The sequence below is a fragment of the Macrobrachium rosenbergii genome, chromosome 19 (assembly GCF_040412425.1).
Source record: "Macrobrachium rosenbergii isolate ZJJX-2024 chromosome 19, ASM4041242v1, whole genome shotgun sequence".
Classification (NCBI taxonomy): Eukaryota; Metazoa; Arthropoda; class Malacostraca; order Decapoda; family Palaemonidae; genus Macrobrachium; species Macrobrachium rosenbergii.
Genome location: NC_089759.1, coordinates 16,696,657 through 16,715,961, shown reverse-complemented (window position 1 = coordinate 16,715,961; position 19,305 = coordinate 16,696,657). Strand labels below are relative to the sequence as shown.

At 36.5% G+C, this 19,305-nt stretch overlaps 1 protein-coding gene and 1 long non-coding RNA gene across 3 annotated transcripts in view; one reads left to right on the top strand and one right to left on the bottom strand.

The window, feature by feature from the left end:
- Nucleotides 1-19,305, bottom strand: part of LOC136848650 (uncharacterized) — a 374,840-nt gene that overhangs the window by 206,947 nt on the left and 148,588 nt on the right. The gene's annotated exons all lie outside the window — the stretch shown is intronic.
- Nucleotides 1-19,305, top strand: part of LOC136848649 (uncharacterized) — a 69,293-nt gene that overhangs the window by 40,534 nt on the left and 9,454 nt on the right. For both annotated transcript variants that reach the window (XM_067121059.1, XM_067121062.1), the window contains exons 2-3: nucleotides 8,230-8,605; nucleotides 11,417-11,534. In XM_067121059.1, the coding sequence (XP_066977160.1) occupies nucleotides 8,556-8,605; nucleotides 11,417-11,534 (168 nt within the window). In that variant the 5' untranslated portion in view covers nucleotides 8,230-8,555. The remainder of the gene's footprint in view (nucleotides 1-8,229; nucleotides 8,606-11,416; nucleotides 11,535-19,305) is intronic.

The window sequence follows — 19,305 nt, the reverse complement described above, 5'->3', positions numbered from 1 at the left end:
TTTGCTTAGCACTGAAGACAGATCATGTAAATATTCGACCATAAGGACCCTCCAACTCTCTGAGCTACATTTTTGTCATTGGGTCGAGTGTGTGTTTATTTTTCATGGATAATTTGTGATAAGAAAATTCAATACTGTTAAATTTGCAACAATGACACCAAAGAATGAGAGTTTGGGCGCTTGCTTCTCATAAACAACGTAAATCTGGCATATAAATCATAATTCTGAAAGCATAATCTATTAATACCAAGTAACATGCTACGTAAATGTTTATGAATAAGTAACATGTAAATGTGAGCTTATGTCAATCTGAACGGTACTGCATAATGATAGGCTAAGTAAATTGTACATATTTACCACAGTAAAAAAAAAAAAATTAATAATTCGTTGCTTCTTGACTGTGTAAGCTTTGAAGAAGATTCTCTTAAATTAAATCATTTTTGGCGTTCTATCAAATACCACTCTATTTTTTCCACCTGTGGAATCTTTGTTCTCGATTTTTGGGGAACGTTGGTATTTTGTTTTCAGTTCATTCTATCCAGTTTCTGTCCAGAGGATAGCCGGAAGGTTATCGCTCTTTTGCGACAAAGCGAAGAAGAAAAATTCTTCACTCTTTGTATCACTATGTCCCTGCGAGAAGATACACCAGATATCTTACGTAGCGTCATACTTCTGCGCCTTAATTCCTTTACCTTGGTAATATTTCACCTACCCCTTATTCATAGAGCTATTAACTTTTTAGCTATCGATGTATCAACGTCGAGTAATAAAAACAAAACCCAGCATGACGCGTGTAATTTCTCCTGTTATTAAACGCATGAAACAGGATCGTTTAATTACTTAAATAAACACAAGCAAAGGAGAAATAAAGCGAGCAAGGGAGCCGTTTTAAAGGAATATCCTGTCTACTACTACTACTACTACAAATGTCATTTCGGATAACACTGAAGAACTGAGCAGTTTTTTTTAATACACACATAGTTACGAGAAAAGAGAAGTGTATTTCTCACCTATAACATCATTTTAGTTAATAACAAACCTCACACAAAGTGAAAAAACATCTTTTCATTTCTGCTTCAACCTTCATTTACCTGATTACCCATTTCCTTTTCCATTAAACTGTTTGTTAGAACACTGATAATAATGCATTTAAAATAATCAAGTTCGTGAATAATGAAAGTCCAAGGGAATTACCGAATGACTGAATGCTGAAGAAAAACCGGTGTTTTAAAAGTGCCGGAAATGCTGAAGGTCTGCGATGAGAGAGAGAGAGAGAGAGAGAGAGAGAGAGAGAGAGAGAGAGAGAGAGAGAGAGAGAGAGAGAGAGACTTGTTGGTATACCATTACAAACTTCTGTTATTGACCGGTGTGCTGTTTACCTTAGAATCTTATTAAGAGAGAGAGAGAGAGAGAGAGAGAGAGAGAGAGAGAGAGAGAGAGAGAGAGAGAGAGAGGGGTGATCATTCCGACCACTGATCACTTTGATGGCATTCCCTTGTGTACGAGGTCAATATTTTATCTTTAAGAACTAAATTTCGCATCGTTCATCCCTGATTCATGAGACACGAGGAAAAATAATAAATTCTGCTAAATGGTGAGGTTAAATTTCTAGGTTTTATGATGGCAACGCGTTCCTATTCTGGAACCTGTCAATAAATCAGCTTGCAAGACAGAGGACGTTCATTTCTGTATATGGAACTTATCCATTAATATATAGAGTACACTTCCCACGCATAGGAAATGCTCCCTAATTATATTCAAAGGCTTCCCTTGTCAGGATCTCATTTGTGACCTAATTAGCAGCTCCAGCTGGAATTCCCCTGTATGAGAATGTAAGGTTTCAGCTTCTACCTATTCTTAGTGATCACTTCCAGTATATTCCTGGTCAGAATTACCAGCGTATGACGCTGTGCTGTCAATTACCGACACAGTAAGGATTAGGGTTTATTTTCCAGCAAATACTCTGTGACAATTGTGTGCAGGAAAGGAAATGGAAAATGGAATATAAAATTCAGGCCAAGGGCCAAGCGCTGGGACCTATGACGTCATACAGCGCTGAAAGGGAAACTGAGATTCAAGAGGTTTGAAAGGTGTAACAGGGCGGAGGGGAAACTTCGCAGTTGCACTATGAAACAATTTTTAGGGGAGAATAGGAAGAACGATGGAAGAAAGAGAACATGAACGGAGGAACAGTAAAAGGAATGGAGGGGGTTGCAGCTAAGGGCCGAAGGGACGCTGCAAAGAACCTTCAGTCATGCCTACAGTGCATCAAGTGAGGTGCACTGTGGGCACCACCACCTTACGGGAGCAGGAAAGGAAACCAATTTGGCGAGTCATCAGTTCTGTAATGTGAACAAAACCTTCCTCTTTTTTTTGATGTATTAATATACTTTTTTTATATAACAGGTAGTAAGTTTATTGTCAGTGGTTGCCTTTGTATATTAGGACTGCTTTGTTCGTCAGAGTTCCTTGTTTATACGAAATAAAAAAAATGATTGAAGATTAGAACTCACTGTAGACGCATGGTAAGGAGAATATAATACTGAAGAAAATCTCGAACAAGGAGCAAAAAACCAATTTGGGACAAAATCTAGGCGTCGTCAGAAATAATATTTCTGAGGAAAATTAAACATTCCCGTTAGGTTAAAAAAGCAAGGAAATATAATACAGGAAAATACAGACACGAAGAGTGTTTTTATGGAGAGAGAGAGAGAGAGAGAGAGAGAGAGAGAGAGAGAGAGAGAGAGAGAGAGAGAGAGAGAGAGACCCTAAATGACGAAAGGGAGGAAGGAGGCCCTTGAGAACGAGTGCAAGAGGTTCCTACCCGTGAAAGCTCTTTCTGACATTTTCCGAAAAAAAGCGAAGTAATTTTCGACATTTTCCAAAGACGAGCAGAAGGATTCCCCCGAGATATTCTGAGTGTTCGTTTCGACGTCCTTCCAGGTCCTAAAGATCCCTCAGGTCACTGAACGATTTATTTTTTGGCACCTTCATGGTCTAAATGGTTTTCTACGTTTCTTGCACTGTTTTTGCTCTAAAAAAAAAAAAAAACGCGTGCTCATGAAAACACAAACACGCTTACACGCCGATTCCAGAATAATGAAAGGAATGAAAAATAATACTCGTAAATTTGAGCGCTAGGGGAATAACACAAATTCTACAAACAAACAAAAGAAATATCAAACAATGTTAAAAATAACAGAGACAGAAATGACGTCCTTTTGGACCCCAAAAGAGTGAAAGGATTTTGAAGAGGATAGACCACGTCAGTCAGCATGAGCGACAGTAAGGACTTCATATAAATCTCGTTCTCCATTTGCCTCAGTTTACGTAAGAGAAGCCGAATAAAGGAGGCATCACAGAAGCGAGAGTTTTATGGTATCTTTTACCATCCTCTCCTGACACTTTTTACGCCAAGTAGCCAATATTGTTGGCGAAATGGAAGCTTTGCATGTCACCTTAATTGTGGCGATTTATTAATTTTTAATTAAATTAAATTAAAATAAATAATTAATTTATTTACTTTCTGTGCTGACGATAAATATCCGCAGCCAACATCACTGACAGTAACTGGTTCAAGTCATCTTAACTGTGGTCAAATATTTATTTTTTTTATTAAATTACATTTGAATTAAATTAAATTGATTAATTTATTTTTGAGCTGACGATAAATATCAACATCCAATATACTGGTTCAAGTATATTATACTCAGCAACGACCATAATTTAAAGCCATTCCCATAAAACTAAATATAGTACTAGATTTTAAGGGATATTAGTTACTTGGGGCAAAGCCTGGTAACACAATAACAAATGCTATTTAAAGGCGTGTTCGTGTGACACAGCTCTAAGACATGGTCCTTTTTCGCGGCAATATATGTTTTTGGGATAAAACTTTAATCTTTCCTATGTTTTTAAACTCTTCTTCGCATGACAGCTTTATTGTTTTCTTCAAAATATACCTGCCAGAAGACTCATTTCTGGACAGAGGCTACCTTTATAAGATATTTTTCTTAGAAATGTTTAAGTACAGTACTTAATAAGCCTAACGACTTATTTGAACAGAAGCATTGACCTTTTATATTTCCACCAGGAAATTATATGGACAATTGTCATTTGTTTATGGACCAGTATACCGTAATATATCAAATTTCATTTATAAAATATCATGTTTTATTAACTTTAGATTTCATTTATAACAGACATGTTAGATATTCTTTTAGACCTATATCAAAGTGCACTCTAAAGTGCTCTTTATCGACTTAAAGCACTTTGAAGTACTTTTCTTATAGACCTATAAAAAGTGCACTATAAACTCCTCTTTACCAACTTAAAGAACTCTGAATTACTTTTCTTTTAGACCTATAAAAAGTGCACTATAAACTGCTCTTTACCAACTTAAAGAACTCTGAATTACTTTTCTGTTAGACCTACAAAAAGTGCACTATAAACTGCTCTTCATCAATTTAAAGAACGCTGCATCACTTTCCTTTAAGACCTATAAAAAGTGCACCATAAACTGGTTTTTATCAACTTGAACTCTGAATTACTTTTCTGTTAGACCTATAAAAAGTGCACTATAAACTGGTTTTTATCAACTTGAAGAACTCTGAATTACTTTCCTTTTAGACCTATAAAAAGTGCACTATAAACTGCTCTTTATCAACTTGAAGAACTCTGAATTACTTTTCTTTTAAACCTATAAAAAGTGCACTATAAACTGGTTTTTATCAACTTGACGAACTCTGAATTACTTTCCTTTTAGACCTATAAAAAGTGGACTATAAATTTCTCTTTATCAACCTGAAGAACGCTGCATTACTTTTCTCTTAGACCCATAAAAAGTGCACTATAAACTGGTTTTTATCAACTTGACGAACTCTGAATCACTTTCCACGATGAAAACAAGGCAACCCCAAAAACAACAACAACAAAAAAACCAATTCATATAAAAATGATTCAGACTGTTATTTCAGAGACCTCTAAAACTGCAGGTAAATCTATTTACCTGTATGGAACAGACATCCATTACCAGTCCACACCGCCCTTTCACATTTCACCGAATCTGTCATTACGCAAATCTCCTTAGAGGCTCAGCCTCGTCAAAGCTGCTTATTTGGCAAAGCGGGTCTTTAGTATATATACAACTCAGGGGCCCGGTGTTTTTCGTTCTGTAATTACGTTGCAACCGGGACCCCAAGGCAATAATAATCCGCTGTACTCTGTACCAGGATCCAGAGTCTCTGGGTCCTGCTCTGTACAGTCACACGGTCGTTCCTCGGTGCAATTTGCGAGGTTTTCGAAACCACCTCTAATTGCGTGTTAATGTGTGGTGTCAGTGGTATCAGTGTGAGAGAATGTGTGTGTGTACATAGGTGTATTTCGTGTATTTGATAAGGTCTACGATTATTTCAACATGTTATTACTGTCATACTTTCTTATTTCGAAAGTACAGTAGCGAGATTAACTTTCGTGATGCGTCGTGAAAACTTTCTGTGGCGAGGGTCCTTTCCATTAGCACGTTCATGATTATATATATATATATATATATATATATATATATATATATATATATATATATATATATATATATATATATATATATATATATATATATATATAAACAATAATCCGTACAAAAGTAATCATGCACAAATGCATAACTAGAGAGAGAGAGAGAGAGAGAGAGAGAGAGAGAGAGAGAGACAGAGAGAGAGACAGAGACAGAGAGAGAGAGAGAGAGAGAGAGAGAGAGAGAGAGAGAGAGAGAGAGAATATACCAAACTTTGCGCTCCTGTTTATATAATGAGATCAACAGAAACCCACAGCATAAAATTATCATGAGAGAAAAGGGAAAAATCTCTCATCTTTCTTCTGGAACACGCTCTTCTCCGTCTCAGAGGCGCTCTCTCATATGCAAACGAGAGATGTAAGTAAGCCCAAACAAATACACTTATCGCTCTCAAACGCGCAAATCCTCGCTCAAATTTGTGTCGCGCAAACATTGCAACGTCCATTTAAGATTGGGCGCGCACGTGTGTGTGTGTGTGTGTGTGTGTGTGTGTGTGTGTGTGTGTGTGTGTCGATTCAACATTTAGCACGGACACACGGCCGTACGTGCGTTTTTGTATAGCAGTCTCTGGCGGCCTCACTCTTTGATGAATTTCGAAAACGTCTGAGAGATTTTATACATGTCTCGTATTGCTGTGATTTCCTTACCGTTATTCAGCAACATAACCAGATAATATATGATAAAAGAAGAAATAATTTTCTAATGAAAAAATGTCATAGTTGTTTTGTGTAAATCCTTCCGTCGGGGGTTCATGCTACATAGGACGATAGTTCCTCATTGGATGGGTCGATATCGTACTCGGCTAGCAATCTGCTGGGCCTGCGTTCGACTCTCCGGCCGGCCAATGAAGAATTAGAGGAATTTATTTCTGGTGATAGAAATTAATTTCTCGCTATAATGTGGTTCGGATTCCACAATAAGCTGTAGGCCCCGTTGCTAGGTAACCAACTGGTTCTTGGCCAAGTAAAATAAGTCTAATCCTTCGGGCCAGCCCTAGGATAGCTGTTAATTAGCTCAGTGGTCTGGTTAAACTAAGGTATACATAGGGCGATATTTTCATTATCCTTAATATCCTATAATACAGGCAGACCGGAATTGTCTCTGCAACACAACGCGATACAGAATATATTTATGTATTACTTTTCCTTGCGTCACAACACTAGCTGCTTAGATTAGTCGCTATGTAGGCCAGGCACAGTCTTTCCAACAATAAGACGTTATGTAATTATAAAAAATTAAGGTACATCTTTGTAAGCTTCACGACGGTAGATTACATAAGCCCTAATAGTCCGGATTTGCCGTCTCTGTCTAATATTACCGTTATTTTTTACGGTTAGGGTACACTGGTTTGTATAAAAATAAATATGGTCTTCCTCGTAACCGCCATTTATTATCCTCTACTTTTCCGATGAGATATTATAACTTCCCTCCAATTCCGTCAGTCTGTCGTACTTTTTTCTCTTTCTCTTTATGAGTTCACAAAAGCTTATACACATACATACAAACATGCTAACGTACAAAACATACACACATACAGACATATTTTGTTACAGGCAGATAGCTAAACCAGGAATTTCACGAACTTCTTGAAATTTCAAGCAGATGGCGAAATGCACTTAGAGACATTTTGATCCCTCAGGGCTAGTGCTATGCATGGCGAAGCAGTGCAGGTGAGTCACTGTTTCGCCGTGTTTAGTACTAGCCCCTTGGGGGATCTAATGTCCCTAAGTGCATTTCGCTGACATGTTAGGCAATTTGCGAAATGCCTGTAACATATATATACATATAACTCACTGCTAATTAGTCTCCACTAAGACAGTGATGAGGCTGTATAAACGAAGGCCTTCGGGCAAGCATTATACACTGAAAAACTGGGAAGTTTTAGTAAAATCACATCTCATCTCTTCTTCCACTGGATATTAACAATACTGAAGAAGAGACGAGATGTCTTGGAACTGTTCGTGATTTTATAATCAAGTCTCTCAAATTTATGGTTTTATTTAATTCATTATGAGTTTTATACAGAACTCGTGGTTTCATACAATAGTTATTATGAGACAACATTAAGGTCACTCACTGTCCCATATTTATATTAAACCTCACTAGACTTTAAACGCTATTTTCGCTTCATATAATACGTAGAAATCTAATAACGAAACACTGATGTCAAATTCATAACTATAAATTTCATACTTCCGGTAACATCAAGGTCTTGATTGCTATGAAAGTTAAAGATACGTAAACAAATTGGATCATGTCAAGATTAGCGAACCCACTCGCAGGAGGGTTCGCTATTCTTTGCAAGAAGATTATTGGGTTCGTTATTCCTTACATGGGAATAATCAGGTTCGCTGTTCTAAACATGAAAACTTCGGTACCTGACATTTGATTCCCCAGGGCTAGTATTAAATAAGGCGAAATACCTTTGACCCTCAAGGGCTAGTACTAAACATGGCAAAACAGTGTAAATGAATCGCGATTTCGCCGTGTTTAGTACTAGCCCTCATGTGGAATTGGTGTTCGGACCGGAAAGGGTTGGCCATTCTTTACATGGGGATCATTGGGTTCGCTGTTCTTGACATGATGTTGGGTTCGCTAATCTTGACATGATCCAACAAATTATTTTAATTCAACTAATTAAACTCTCTTTCCCTCAGGTAACGCCACCAACACCTGGAACAACGGCAAATTCAATGAAGTATAGCGTTGCTTGCACCTCAGGAAGATCCATGTAAAAAGCAAGCAAGTTCGAAAGTGAAAATAGATAATTTCAACTACCCCACAATGAAGCAGCAGCTGTCAGCAGTACTCTGTGAATGATATAATAAACATCTTGTAAAGAAATGCAAATTTCAAGAAGAAATCAAGGAGCTACGACGTCCGATCACAATGTAGTTTGAAAAGGTTCAGAAGAAGCTCCGAAGCAACTGACGAAACCGGCCGACGATACAAGCACTCTCGACTTACGTACATTCCAAGGATCATGGAGTTTGGGCTCGACGCCTCCACGCTTCAGCTATGTGCTCAGGCGAGGTAAGATTTATCGTTAATATCAGTATTAGTGCTTATAACAGTAACACTATATAAACACCAACAAGCCGTTACCCGTTGGAATGGGATGGCTCTTGGGACAAACATGATTACAGATGCTGATCAGTTCATTATATTATTAAAGATGGGCAACAGGGCATTATCACTATCGCCATTGCACCACGCGAAGTAATGGACATCTGCTAAATTCCACCGCTCATGACTTTCCTGTGCTTTCATTTCCACAAATCTCCACTCATTTTCAGCCTCCCGTTTTACATTTCTCATCCAAGTTGGTCCCCGTAGGAGGGGTAGCGCCGTCAGTGCACCTCACGGGGAGCACTATAGGCATTACTAAAGGTTCTTTGCAGCGTCCCTTCGGCCCGTAGCTGCAACCCCTTTCATTCCTTTTACTGTACCTCAATTCATATTATTTTTCTTCCATCTTGCTAGCCATCCTCTCCTAACGATTACTTCATAGTGTAACCGCGAGGTTTTCCTCCTGTTGCACCCTTGTAACCTTTTACTCTCACTTTTCTCATCAACGCTGAATGACATCGTATGTCCCAGCGCTTGGCCTTTGGCCTAAACTCTATATCCCATTCCATTCATCCAAGTTGGTCCGGGTAATTCAATGCTTCTAGTGCCCAGAGGATCCCAACTAACACTTCCATGAATTATTCCCCCCTGGCTAGTGCAAAGGACATGTACAAGTCATAACCATCTCTCCTTTATCATTACCTCACCTATATATGAAACTACCGTAATTTGCCTTATGGTATCATTTCCCACTTTGTCCTGCCGTCAGACTCCTACCATTCTTCTTAAAGCTTTATCATGACATCGACAAAATCTTTTATAGTTTCACCGTCATACCATAATTTTGCAACGGCCGTACCGAAAGATGAGCATGACCAAATATTACACATACACATTTATGTATGTATGTATACATGCATGTACGTATGAATGCCCCAGATATTTGTAAATGGATTAGGACTTCTATTTGGCCAGATCAGTATACTGGTGAATGAGATATATATATATATATATATATATATATATATATATATATATACTGTATATATATACACGCAAGGGACTGACATGCTGATTGATTAGGCCTCTGAGCAGGTATATGAAGAGGCCACGCGGTTATGTGCCTGCTTGGATGTTTATATATATATATATATATATATATATATATATATATATATATATATATATATATATATATATATATATATATATATACAAATATATATTTATATATATATATATATATATATGAATATATATATATATATATATATATATATATATATATATATATATATATATATATATATATAAATATATATTCTTATAAGTATATATATATATATATATATATATATATAAATATATATATATATATATATATATATATATATATATATATATATATATATATATATATATATATATATATATATATATAAACACCATTTGACCACGGCATCTAACGAACATTTTTCCTAGCATTTAATATCATTATGCCGTCAAGGTTTGTACGATTATTCTCGACAAAACTGATATGTCAGGCATGTTTGTCAATGCAGTTTTACCTCATATCCAGTCTCTAATAAATATCTAAATTATTTCTCTCGTATCAGGGGACTCTTTTTTTTTTCCTCCTCTTCTTTTCACCAACACTGTTGGTCCCAAACCGTTTGATCCTTTTTATCACCTCAGCAAGACAGCCTAATTGCCTCTTTTGTAGAGATAGTGTCTTTTCATGGAGCTGTTGAGCTGAGAGAGAGAGAGAGAGAGAGAGAGAGAGAGAGAGAGAGAGAGAGAGAGAGAGAGAGAGAGAGAGAGAATTGTTGTTACGTTTCAACATTTTGCAAGTCGTTTTCTCAGTAAGATGTTGTTAACATTGCATTCATTCTTGAGTTAATTTATTCTGACCAAAAATTATTCCAACATTGACTCTATATGGTTACCATTTTCTTCCTGTTCTAAGAATGAAGTATAAACAGGGAACATGTATAAGTCCTGTAATTTCCAGGGACTTTGTGTAATGCCCGAGCCTAATATTAACCTAAGCTTTCCCACCTTCAATTAACAAAGGAAAAGTACCTTACTTACTTGGGGGCTATGCCCCCTTGGACCACACTCAATGCACCTTACACTGATTAAGAAAAGTCTTTCTTCTTTGGAAAATTTAAATGACTTATATTTTGGGGGATTACATAAATATCCTGATTAGTCTATACTTTTCCTCTTGAGAAGTAACATTCACATTTAAATATGAAATAATATATTAAAAGCGATTGCATTCTTTTTGTTGTCTTACGCAGCTGTGTATTTTGTAATGAAAGATAAAATGGGTGCATCCGTACTGTAGCAAAACATGTCATAAACACGCTCAAGCAACCTGCAAACATCTAGCATTTATCAAAGATTCGTCCTCAACTTACGGTCGCTGACTTGTTTTCAACCTGTGTGATATGTTCTCAACTTCCAATCGCTGACTTATTTTCAGCCTATGTGATATGTTCTGAACCTCCGATCGCTGACTTGTTTTCAACATGTTTGCGATATGTTCCGAACTTCGGTCGCTGACTTGTTTTCAACCTGTTTGTGATATGTTCGCAACTTCCGATCGCTGACTTGTTTTCAACCTGTTTGTGTTATGTTCTCAACTTTCGGTGGCTGAATTTTTTCCAACATGTTTGTGATATCTATGCAATAAGCTGCCGACATCTGTTCATGACATGTTTTCCTGTAGTGTGGATGCACCTAATATGATATGCATTGTTTTGTTGACAGAGGTCGGGTGTCAGGCTGTCCAACCCATCTGACGGTCTCCAGCTATCGAGACCTTCTCCACCAGCTTCCTCACTCAGCTCAGCCGGATCAGGCTAGGGGAGCTGCGCTATATGTGACGGTAAGATAATATTCCTTCTTTTAGTTCTTTATTTATTCAAGCTCTAATGCTTGTAGCTCATATATAGCTCACAATTTCATTCCCCATTTCTATACACTTCTTTCATTCACTAACGAATCATTATTTCTTTCTTTCTTTCCAGCTTTTAACGCGATTTGTCAGACTGGCTTGTTAATTAAACCCTTTTTTTTACTTATGGCTTCATTCTTTCTCGTGGTTTTCATCCGCCTACTGAACTTTTGTTGCTGTTAATGGAGCTACAGTTTTCCTTGTTTTTTATATTTTTCTTCAAAGATATGCTCTTTCATTTAACCTTTGCCTGATCTTCATAAATGGCCTTAAAACCCAGTGTTGTTTTTCCTGCTAATACAGGTTTCAATTACTTCATCATAATTTTTTTTCATTCTTTCTCACCCTGACCCTTTTCAGAAACTAATTCTTTTTAATCTCTGTTAACCTAATGCGATTCTTACATTCTCCAAGGTTATCTTTTTTTACTTAAATTCTTTGTCTGTTTGTTAGCAGGACTGCTAACACGTTATTCGTACATTTTTAAGAAATTTTTACCAAAGAAGGGGTTAGTAGGCCTAAGAAACCGAAAGCCTACGCACCATTACCTTAGACTTTAGTACCATAAATTTATCATTACATTAGTTAAGTGGGTAATGCTTCTGGTTCAGTACGTTACCCCTGCGTCTTTAATATTATCTGTATGTTCACTTGTTTGTCCACAGACTATGCACAATGGGAAGTGTTACAGACATTTTGCCAAAAAAGTTCGCTTCATGACTGACAAGACGAGATAGAGCTTTAAACTTTAGGTAGAAAGGACCTTTGGTGGGTTTGTAGTCTCCCAATGCTCTCGTTATCAATGTGTTATTGATATTAAACACAGCAGCACCTCCAACAGTGCGGATAAACCTGGTTCTTCTGGGACGACTTATCCTCATACTTCTCAATTCAATACTCCTTTTAACTTCACAGGGATGTCGAGATTTAGGGAGCTGGACACTCCAGGTAAATCAGTTTTCGGAGGCTTTTGAAGTGAATGGCACAATATCTTTGAAGGAGAACATTATATGGATGGTAAAATCAACTCCTATGAACCTGGATTATCATTTCGAGATGCCACACAGACTTCTCTGAGGAAATCGTTCAGATTTATGGGGATTTAGTTCAGTCTTGTGTGGGTTATTGTTCTCATATGCTCGTAGATTTACTCACATCCTTTTTGAGAGAATTGAATGATAAAGATACTTCTAACTTACATTCAGTCCATCACTGTTCTAACGGGACTTCCCTCGAGAGTTTCAATTCATACCTTCACCAATTTCTTGCTGCCAACTCGACATAAAATTCACTTATAAATTAAGGAAGGAATTCTCTATCTTCCTCTGTGTTTCTTCAACCTTTTCTTTTAAAAAAAGGGCAATTCATCTCCGAAAAAGCGTCGTTATTAGATAATACTTTCTAGTTCTTGCACTGACATTACTGTTTCGGTTGCTAAGGCCATCTCGTTCTCTTCCTCATAAAACGAAAATATTTGTTTATTTACTCATTTCCTTTCTTAGCAGTTGATCTAAGTTAAAACTTCATAGCGAATTTAATGATGTTGTCATTTACCTTTAAACTTTTATTCTTTGGTGCTTCACGACTTAGCGCTTTTATTTACTTTTGCAAATGAATATATTTTCTACCGGTTAATTTCCCCCCCAAGCCGGTTTGCCCTAAGGCTGTAAAAGTATTCAGTATAACTGCCTTTGCATCATCTTAGTTTTCTTTGACAAAGAACCTACGGCACTCGATTAAGTGAAATACAAGAAGACAGAAGAAAAATGTTTTAAATATTCTGTGTTTGAGTTCTTACCTCGATTTAATAATGACAATATTTTTCAGCAGAATTCAGTCACATTAATAATACACACAAAAAAATAGCTAAAAACATAAATTATAATCTTAAAGAACTTCACCTTTTTCTAATTTTTTTTTTTTTTGAAGAAAAGACAGATAATTTCGTAAAATAATACCTAGCTCAAGAACGCAAATAATAATAGTAGTCGTTGATAACAAAAGTGAGCTATCAAAGGGCATAAATACCTAGAATTTTCTTTTAAAGGAATAACAGAAAGGGAATATTTTTATCTATATTATTATTATTACTATTAGCAATCATACTGTGCTGAGCAAACTTCCACACGAATACTTCACCTATGAGAAAGAGAAAAAGAGAAACGGAACAAAAGAGATGAGAACAACGAATGAATAAGCGTAAAAAAATATCAAAGTGACGTTATATTGGAAAGATACTCGATCTAGAATCCTGGAATTCCATGTCGGGATTCACCGTCCATTGACATTGGAGGCCAGAACGACCAGGGGCTTAATCCGGCGACTACATAAACAGAGATAAGGAAATTGTTCAGCGACGTGTGATCGGCCTATCTAGGCTGAGCCAGAACTCTCCTGTTCATACCAGCCATAGGAAATTGTGGGGGAATTACGATTCCGCTTCTGCTTGTTCTTACTTTATTTGCTAAAGCAAAAGAGGCGTTGTTATTCTGACTGTTTGTAAAGTAGCGATTTTTTTGTTCTGCCTTTCTTTACTGAAGCAAAAGAGGCTTTGTTCTGTTGGCAATTTAAGTAGAGATTTTTTGTTTTTGTTTTACCTTTCTTTGCTGAAGCAAAAGAGGCGTTGTCATTCGGACAGTTTGTATAGGAACGATTTTTTTTTTTTGTTCTGCCTTTCTTTGCTGAAGCAAAAGAGGCGTTGCTATTCTGACAGTCTGTAAAGGAGCGATTTTTTTTGTTCTGCCTTTCTTTGCTGAAGCAAAAGAGGCGTTGTTATTCTGACACTTTGTAAAGGAGCGATTTTTTTTTTGTTCTGCCTTTATTTGCTGAAGCAAAAGAGGATTTGTTCTGTTGACAATTTAAGTAGAGATTTTTTTTTTGCTCTGCCTTTCTTTGCTGAAGCAAAAGAGGCGTTGTTATTCTGACAGTTTGTAAAGGAGCTATTTTTTTTATCTGCCTTTCTTTGCTGAAGCAAAAGAGGCTTTGTTTTGTTGACAATTTAAGTAGAGTTTTTTTTTGTTCTGCTTTTCTTTGCTGAAGCAAAAGAGGCGTTGTTATTCGGACAGTTTGTATAGGAACGACTTCTTTTTTCTGCCTTTCTTTGCTGAAGCAAAAGAGGTGGTGTTATCCTGACAGTTTGTAAAGGAGCGATTTTTTTGTTCTGCCTTTTTTTGCTGAAGCAAAAGAGGCGTTGTTATTCTGACAGTTTGTAAAGGAGCGATTTTTTTTATCTGCCTTTCTTTGCTGAAGCAAAAGAGGCTTTGTTTTGTTGACAATTTAAGTAGAGTTTTTTTTGTTCTGCCTTTCTTTGCTGAAGCAAAAGAGGCGTTGTTATTCGGACAGTTTGTATAGGAACGATTTTTTTTTGTTCTGCCTTTCTTTGCTGAAGCAAAAGAGGTGGTGTTATCCTGACAGTTTGTAAAGGAGCGATTTTTTTGTTCTGCCTTTCTTTGCTGAAGCAAAAGAGGCGTTGTTATTCTGACACTTTGTAAAGGAGCGATTTTTTTTATCTGCCTTTCTTTGCTGAAGCAAAAGAGGCTTTGTTTTGTTGACAATTTAAGTAGAGTTTTTTTTTGTTCTGCCTTTCTTTGCTGAAGCAAAAGAGGCGTTGTTATTCGGACAGTTTGTATAGGAACGATTTTTTTTTTGTTCTGCCTTTCTTTGCTGAAGCAAAAGAGGTGGTGTTATCCTGACAGTTTGTAAAGGAGCGATTTTTTTGTTCTGCCTTTTTTTTTTGCTGAAGCAAAAGAGGCGTTGTTATTCTGACAGTTTGAAAAGGAACGATTTTTTTTATCTGCCTCTCTTTGCTGAAGCAAAAGAGGTGGTGTTATCCTGACAGCTTGTAAAGGAACGCTTTTTTTGTTCTGCCTCTCTTTGCTGAAGCAAAAGAGGCTTTGTTATTCGGCCAGGTTGTAAAGGAACGCTTTTTTTGTTCTGCCTTTCTTTGCTGAAGCAAAAGAGGCGTTGTTTTATTGACAGTTGGACAGGTAGCGAATGGTTTGTTTTGACTTTCTTTGCCTAAGTAAAAGAGGCTTTGTTTTCTTGGCATTTGTTAGGTAGCGAATTGTTTGTTCTGCCTTTCTTTGCTTAAGTAAAAGAGGCTTTGATTTTCTGACAGTTCGTTAGGTAGCGCAAATCGTCGCACACAATATGACATTAATTAATAAAAGCACCTAAAGATTAAAGGGCCGCCCATTTGTTTCACAGACAATACATTTCAACATCAAATCTACCAATCAATTAAATCAATCATTTCATACAGCATTTATTGCGAAATAGGCGGATGCCTGGAGATAAGAACAAATGAATAAATGGCGTTTTATCGACAACATACATGGAAACGAGATGCAACGCGAGCCTGTCAGCCATGCGACCCGGAGATCAAGGGAAATTCTCTATTTCATCATAACAAGAGTTGGAAGCTGGGGAATAATACGTCGAAATGGAATTGGAAGCGAGTAAAAGCAACAATTCGTTCCCAATTAATATTACAAGTGTAATATTTATATCATCAACATTACAGGGTTATTCAATTTTAAATGCGAATTATTTTTCTCCTGAAAATAATATAATTTACTTATTCTTTTTTTTTTGTCTTTAACTAAATTGAAAATCTAGAAAACAAAAATAAAAAAAAAATTCAAATCAGATTATGGCAAAACTGAATAAGATTTGGAAATCAAATCGACTGAAACTGTATGAGAACCAATTCTATATATATATATATATATATATATATATATATATATATATATATATATATATATATATATATATATATATATATATATATATCTAGTACGATCTGTATTGCTATACGAACATGAATCACAGTATGAAAATGCCTACAACTAAAATATTTAGTTGATTTGAAAGTAGAACTTCAAGAAGAATCTCAGCAGTCATCTGGCAGGCTAGGGTTAGAAATGACACCATAAGAGCAATTACGGAAGTTCCGTGTGTAGATGACATAATGAAAAAGGGGCGATGGAGATGGTTTGGACATGTCCTTCTGCACAACCTCTGGGAGAATAGTACGTGCTACCTATATGCTGGTTTGCTGTGCGGGCCGCATGAGTTGAAACACCTAGACCCGCTTGGATGAGAACTGTTTAGAGAGACTGAAAAAAGTGGAGATTTGTGATAGATAAAGCACATGGAAGACATGAGAGGAAAAATTTCACAGAGGCCCATTGCGTCACGCGGCGTTGAAGATGATGGTGATGATGATGAAAATGATGACTTATTACTTTATTTTTTAGTATACTTCAATAAAAGCAAAGATTCCTAAGCAATAGCCATTAAAGGCTGCAGTCTTGCAAAGAAAGGTACCTACAGCGTAAAATACTCGATGACTAAAACAAAATAAAGCAGCGAGTAATTTTTTCATTTGTCGTTGTCCTCCTTCATTGCATCTTTCCATTAGTCTGTTTCTGTCATCAGAATTCATTCCAAAACGTACATGGAATTACAAGAGCAATTAACTGGTCTTCATTTGTGCATTTCATGAACATACTCGTTTAAACGCATATACAGAAATCATTTTTTCTGGGAGTTTTTTATTTTCGAAAAAAAATTAAAATCAGTGAAAAAAAAAAGTTGTTTTAAGAATGATGAACACTGCAATGTCGCCAAATGAACGTTGGTGTTTACAATTCTGACTAAAAAATGTTTTCTCTTGTCTTTCTCTTTCCTGGGCTAAAGAAAGGATTTCATATAAAATAAACACATTTCAAAGTTTCTATTTCATAAATCAGGGAATCATCCTGCTCTCTGTTAAGACTGATCTGCAGCCTGTCAGACACTGGAAGATTAAAACTGTGTATACAAAAGAAACATCTTCCAAAAAATAAAAAAACCTCATGGAAATTCTCTCTTGAAATCTTGTGAATCCTTCCTCCCGAGAACACGACTTTTCCGTATTGGAGATTTCTCTTTTTCCCCGTAACAAAACATATCACGGTTCACATTCCTCAGAAATTGGTAGCAACGCGAAAAAAAAGAGAGAAAAAAAAGGTGGAACACTTCATCCTTCGCAAGGCAAAAAAAAAAAAAAAAAAAGGCAAGGCGGAGATCAAGCAAAAATATATATGCGTCTCGAATGCAATAGGTTTTCTGGAGATATTTATTGAGGCATTTCGTTGTTGCTAAATTGATCTTTTTGGTGCCGATTTAATTTATAAAGGTAGAAGTCTAGTCACAAATACGTGCGGATTCCAATAATGTACTGAAGTGTTCCGTTGTTGTTAAAATGGTATTTTTAGTGCTGATCTAATTTATATAGGCTGGATTCCAGTTATAAATGAAGTGAAGAGTCCCGGTTTAATCTACTTGAATAAGGACAATTCACGAAAAAAAATGCTAGTCCTTCTTTAAGACAAACAGTCAGACACTTGACAGCTACTAATAATTTGAATGTTTTTCTTTCCCTCTTATTTTCAATCTTAGTATTTTTCGTATTTTTTCACTCTTTTAACCAAATCCAAGACTAAAGCAAACGGCCTTGCATGAAGAAAAATATTCATTGTATACAAATGAAACCATGAAAGAGAGAGAGAGAGAGAGAGAGAGAGAGAGAGAGAGAGACTTCGGCCAGAGATGTTCGCTCTCACTCTCTTAGGTGACGATGGATTTTGTCGCCTTGGACAATTTCTGGCAGAGTACAGCATCTTTAAATGACAAGAGGAGGTGGGGAGTGGGTGGGGTGGGGTGGGGGTGGGTCTAGGACACTTGGCGAACTGGATAAGGTGGGGAGGAGGAGGGGGAGGCGGGGGGGATGTTGAAGACTCTAGGGGATTTCATGATGAAAATGTTAGAGGGATGGGAGTGGAGTTGTGAGGCCCGGGGGAGTGGGGTAGGAGAATGGAAGGCTTTTGTGCCTCCGGAATTGAATGCATATCGTGCCTTAGTACAAATTTAGACATAAATATTCAGGTATTTGTAATGGTGGATCATGTTCATTATTACTATTACTTACTATTATTGATACCATCTCGAAGACGGTTATGTTTTAGGTTCGGTTTGTTCGTCAGCTGTTAAAACAAGAGGAATGAACCCATTTTCTGTATTCATTTTTAATCGTCCTATTCCAAAGACTAATGTTGATCCGAGCCCCAATCTGGATTAACGAATCTTTTTAACGCTTCGTTGAATGTTATTGTCACTGATATAAAAAAAAAACTATTGCTCTTTATAACAGAATACGCAAATAACACAACATATTTGGACAGCAGTGCCAATTACGTTCTGGTGTCTGCGAATAGCGTAAATGGAACGAAATATTTGGGAACCTTTGCTAACACGTTTGGTGGAGGCTTCCGATCTCTGACTGCCATGTCTTGTTACTATTATTATACACAGTGTGTATAAGCGAGTACACAGAATGAAAATAAATATATATGTACATATATATGAATATATGTATATATACGTATATATATATAATATATATATACATAAATATATATATATATATATATATATATAATATATATATATATATATATATATATATATATATAAATATATATATATGAAATTTTTATCACACCGTGATTTATATACAATCATGAAGCTACAAATGTCGCTTAATATCAAATTCATGCTACCTCAGGAATATCTCCGATGGAGAATTATCACCGAAGGGGGAATTTATATAAGTGATAAATGAACTGGTACCGCCGGGACACGAACCCTCGACACG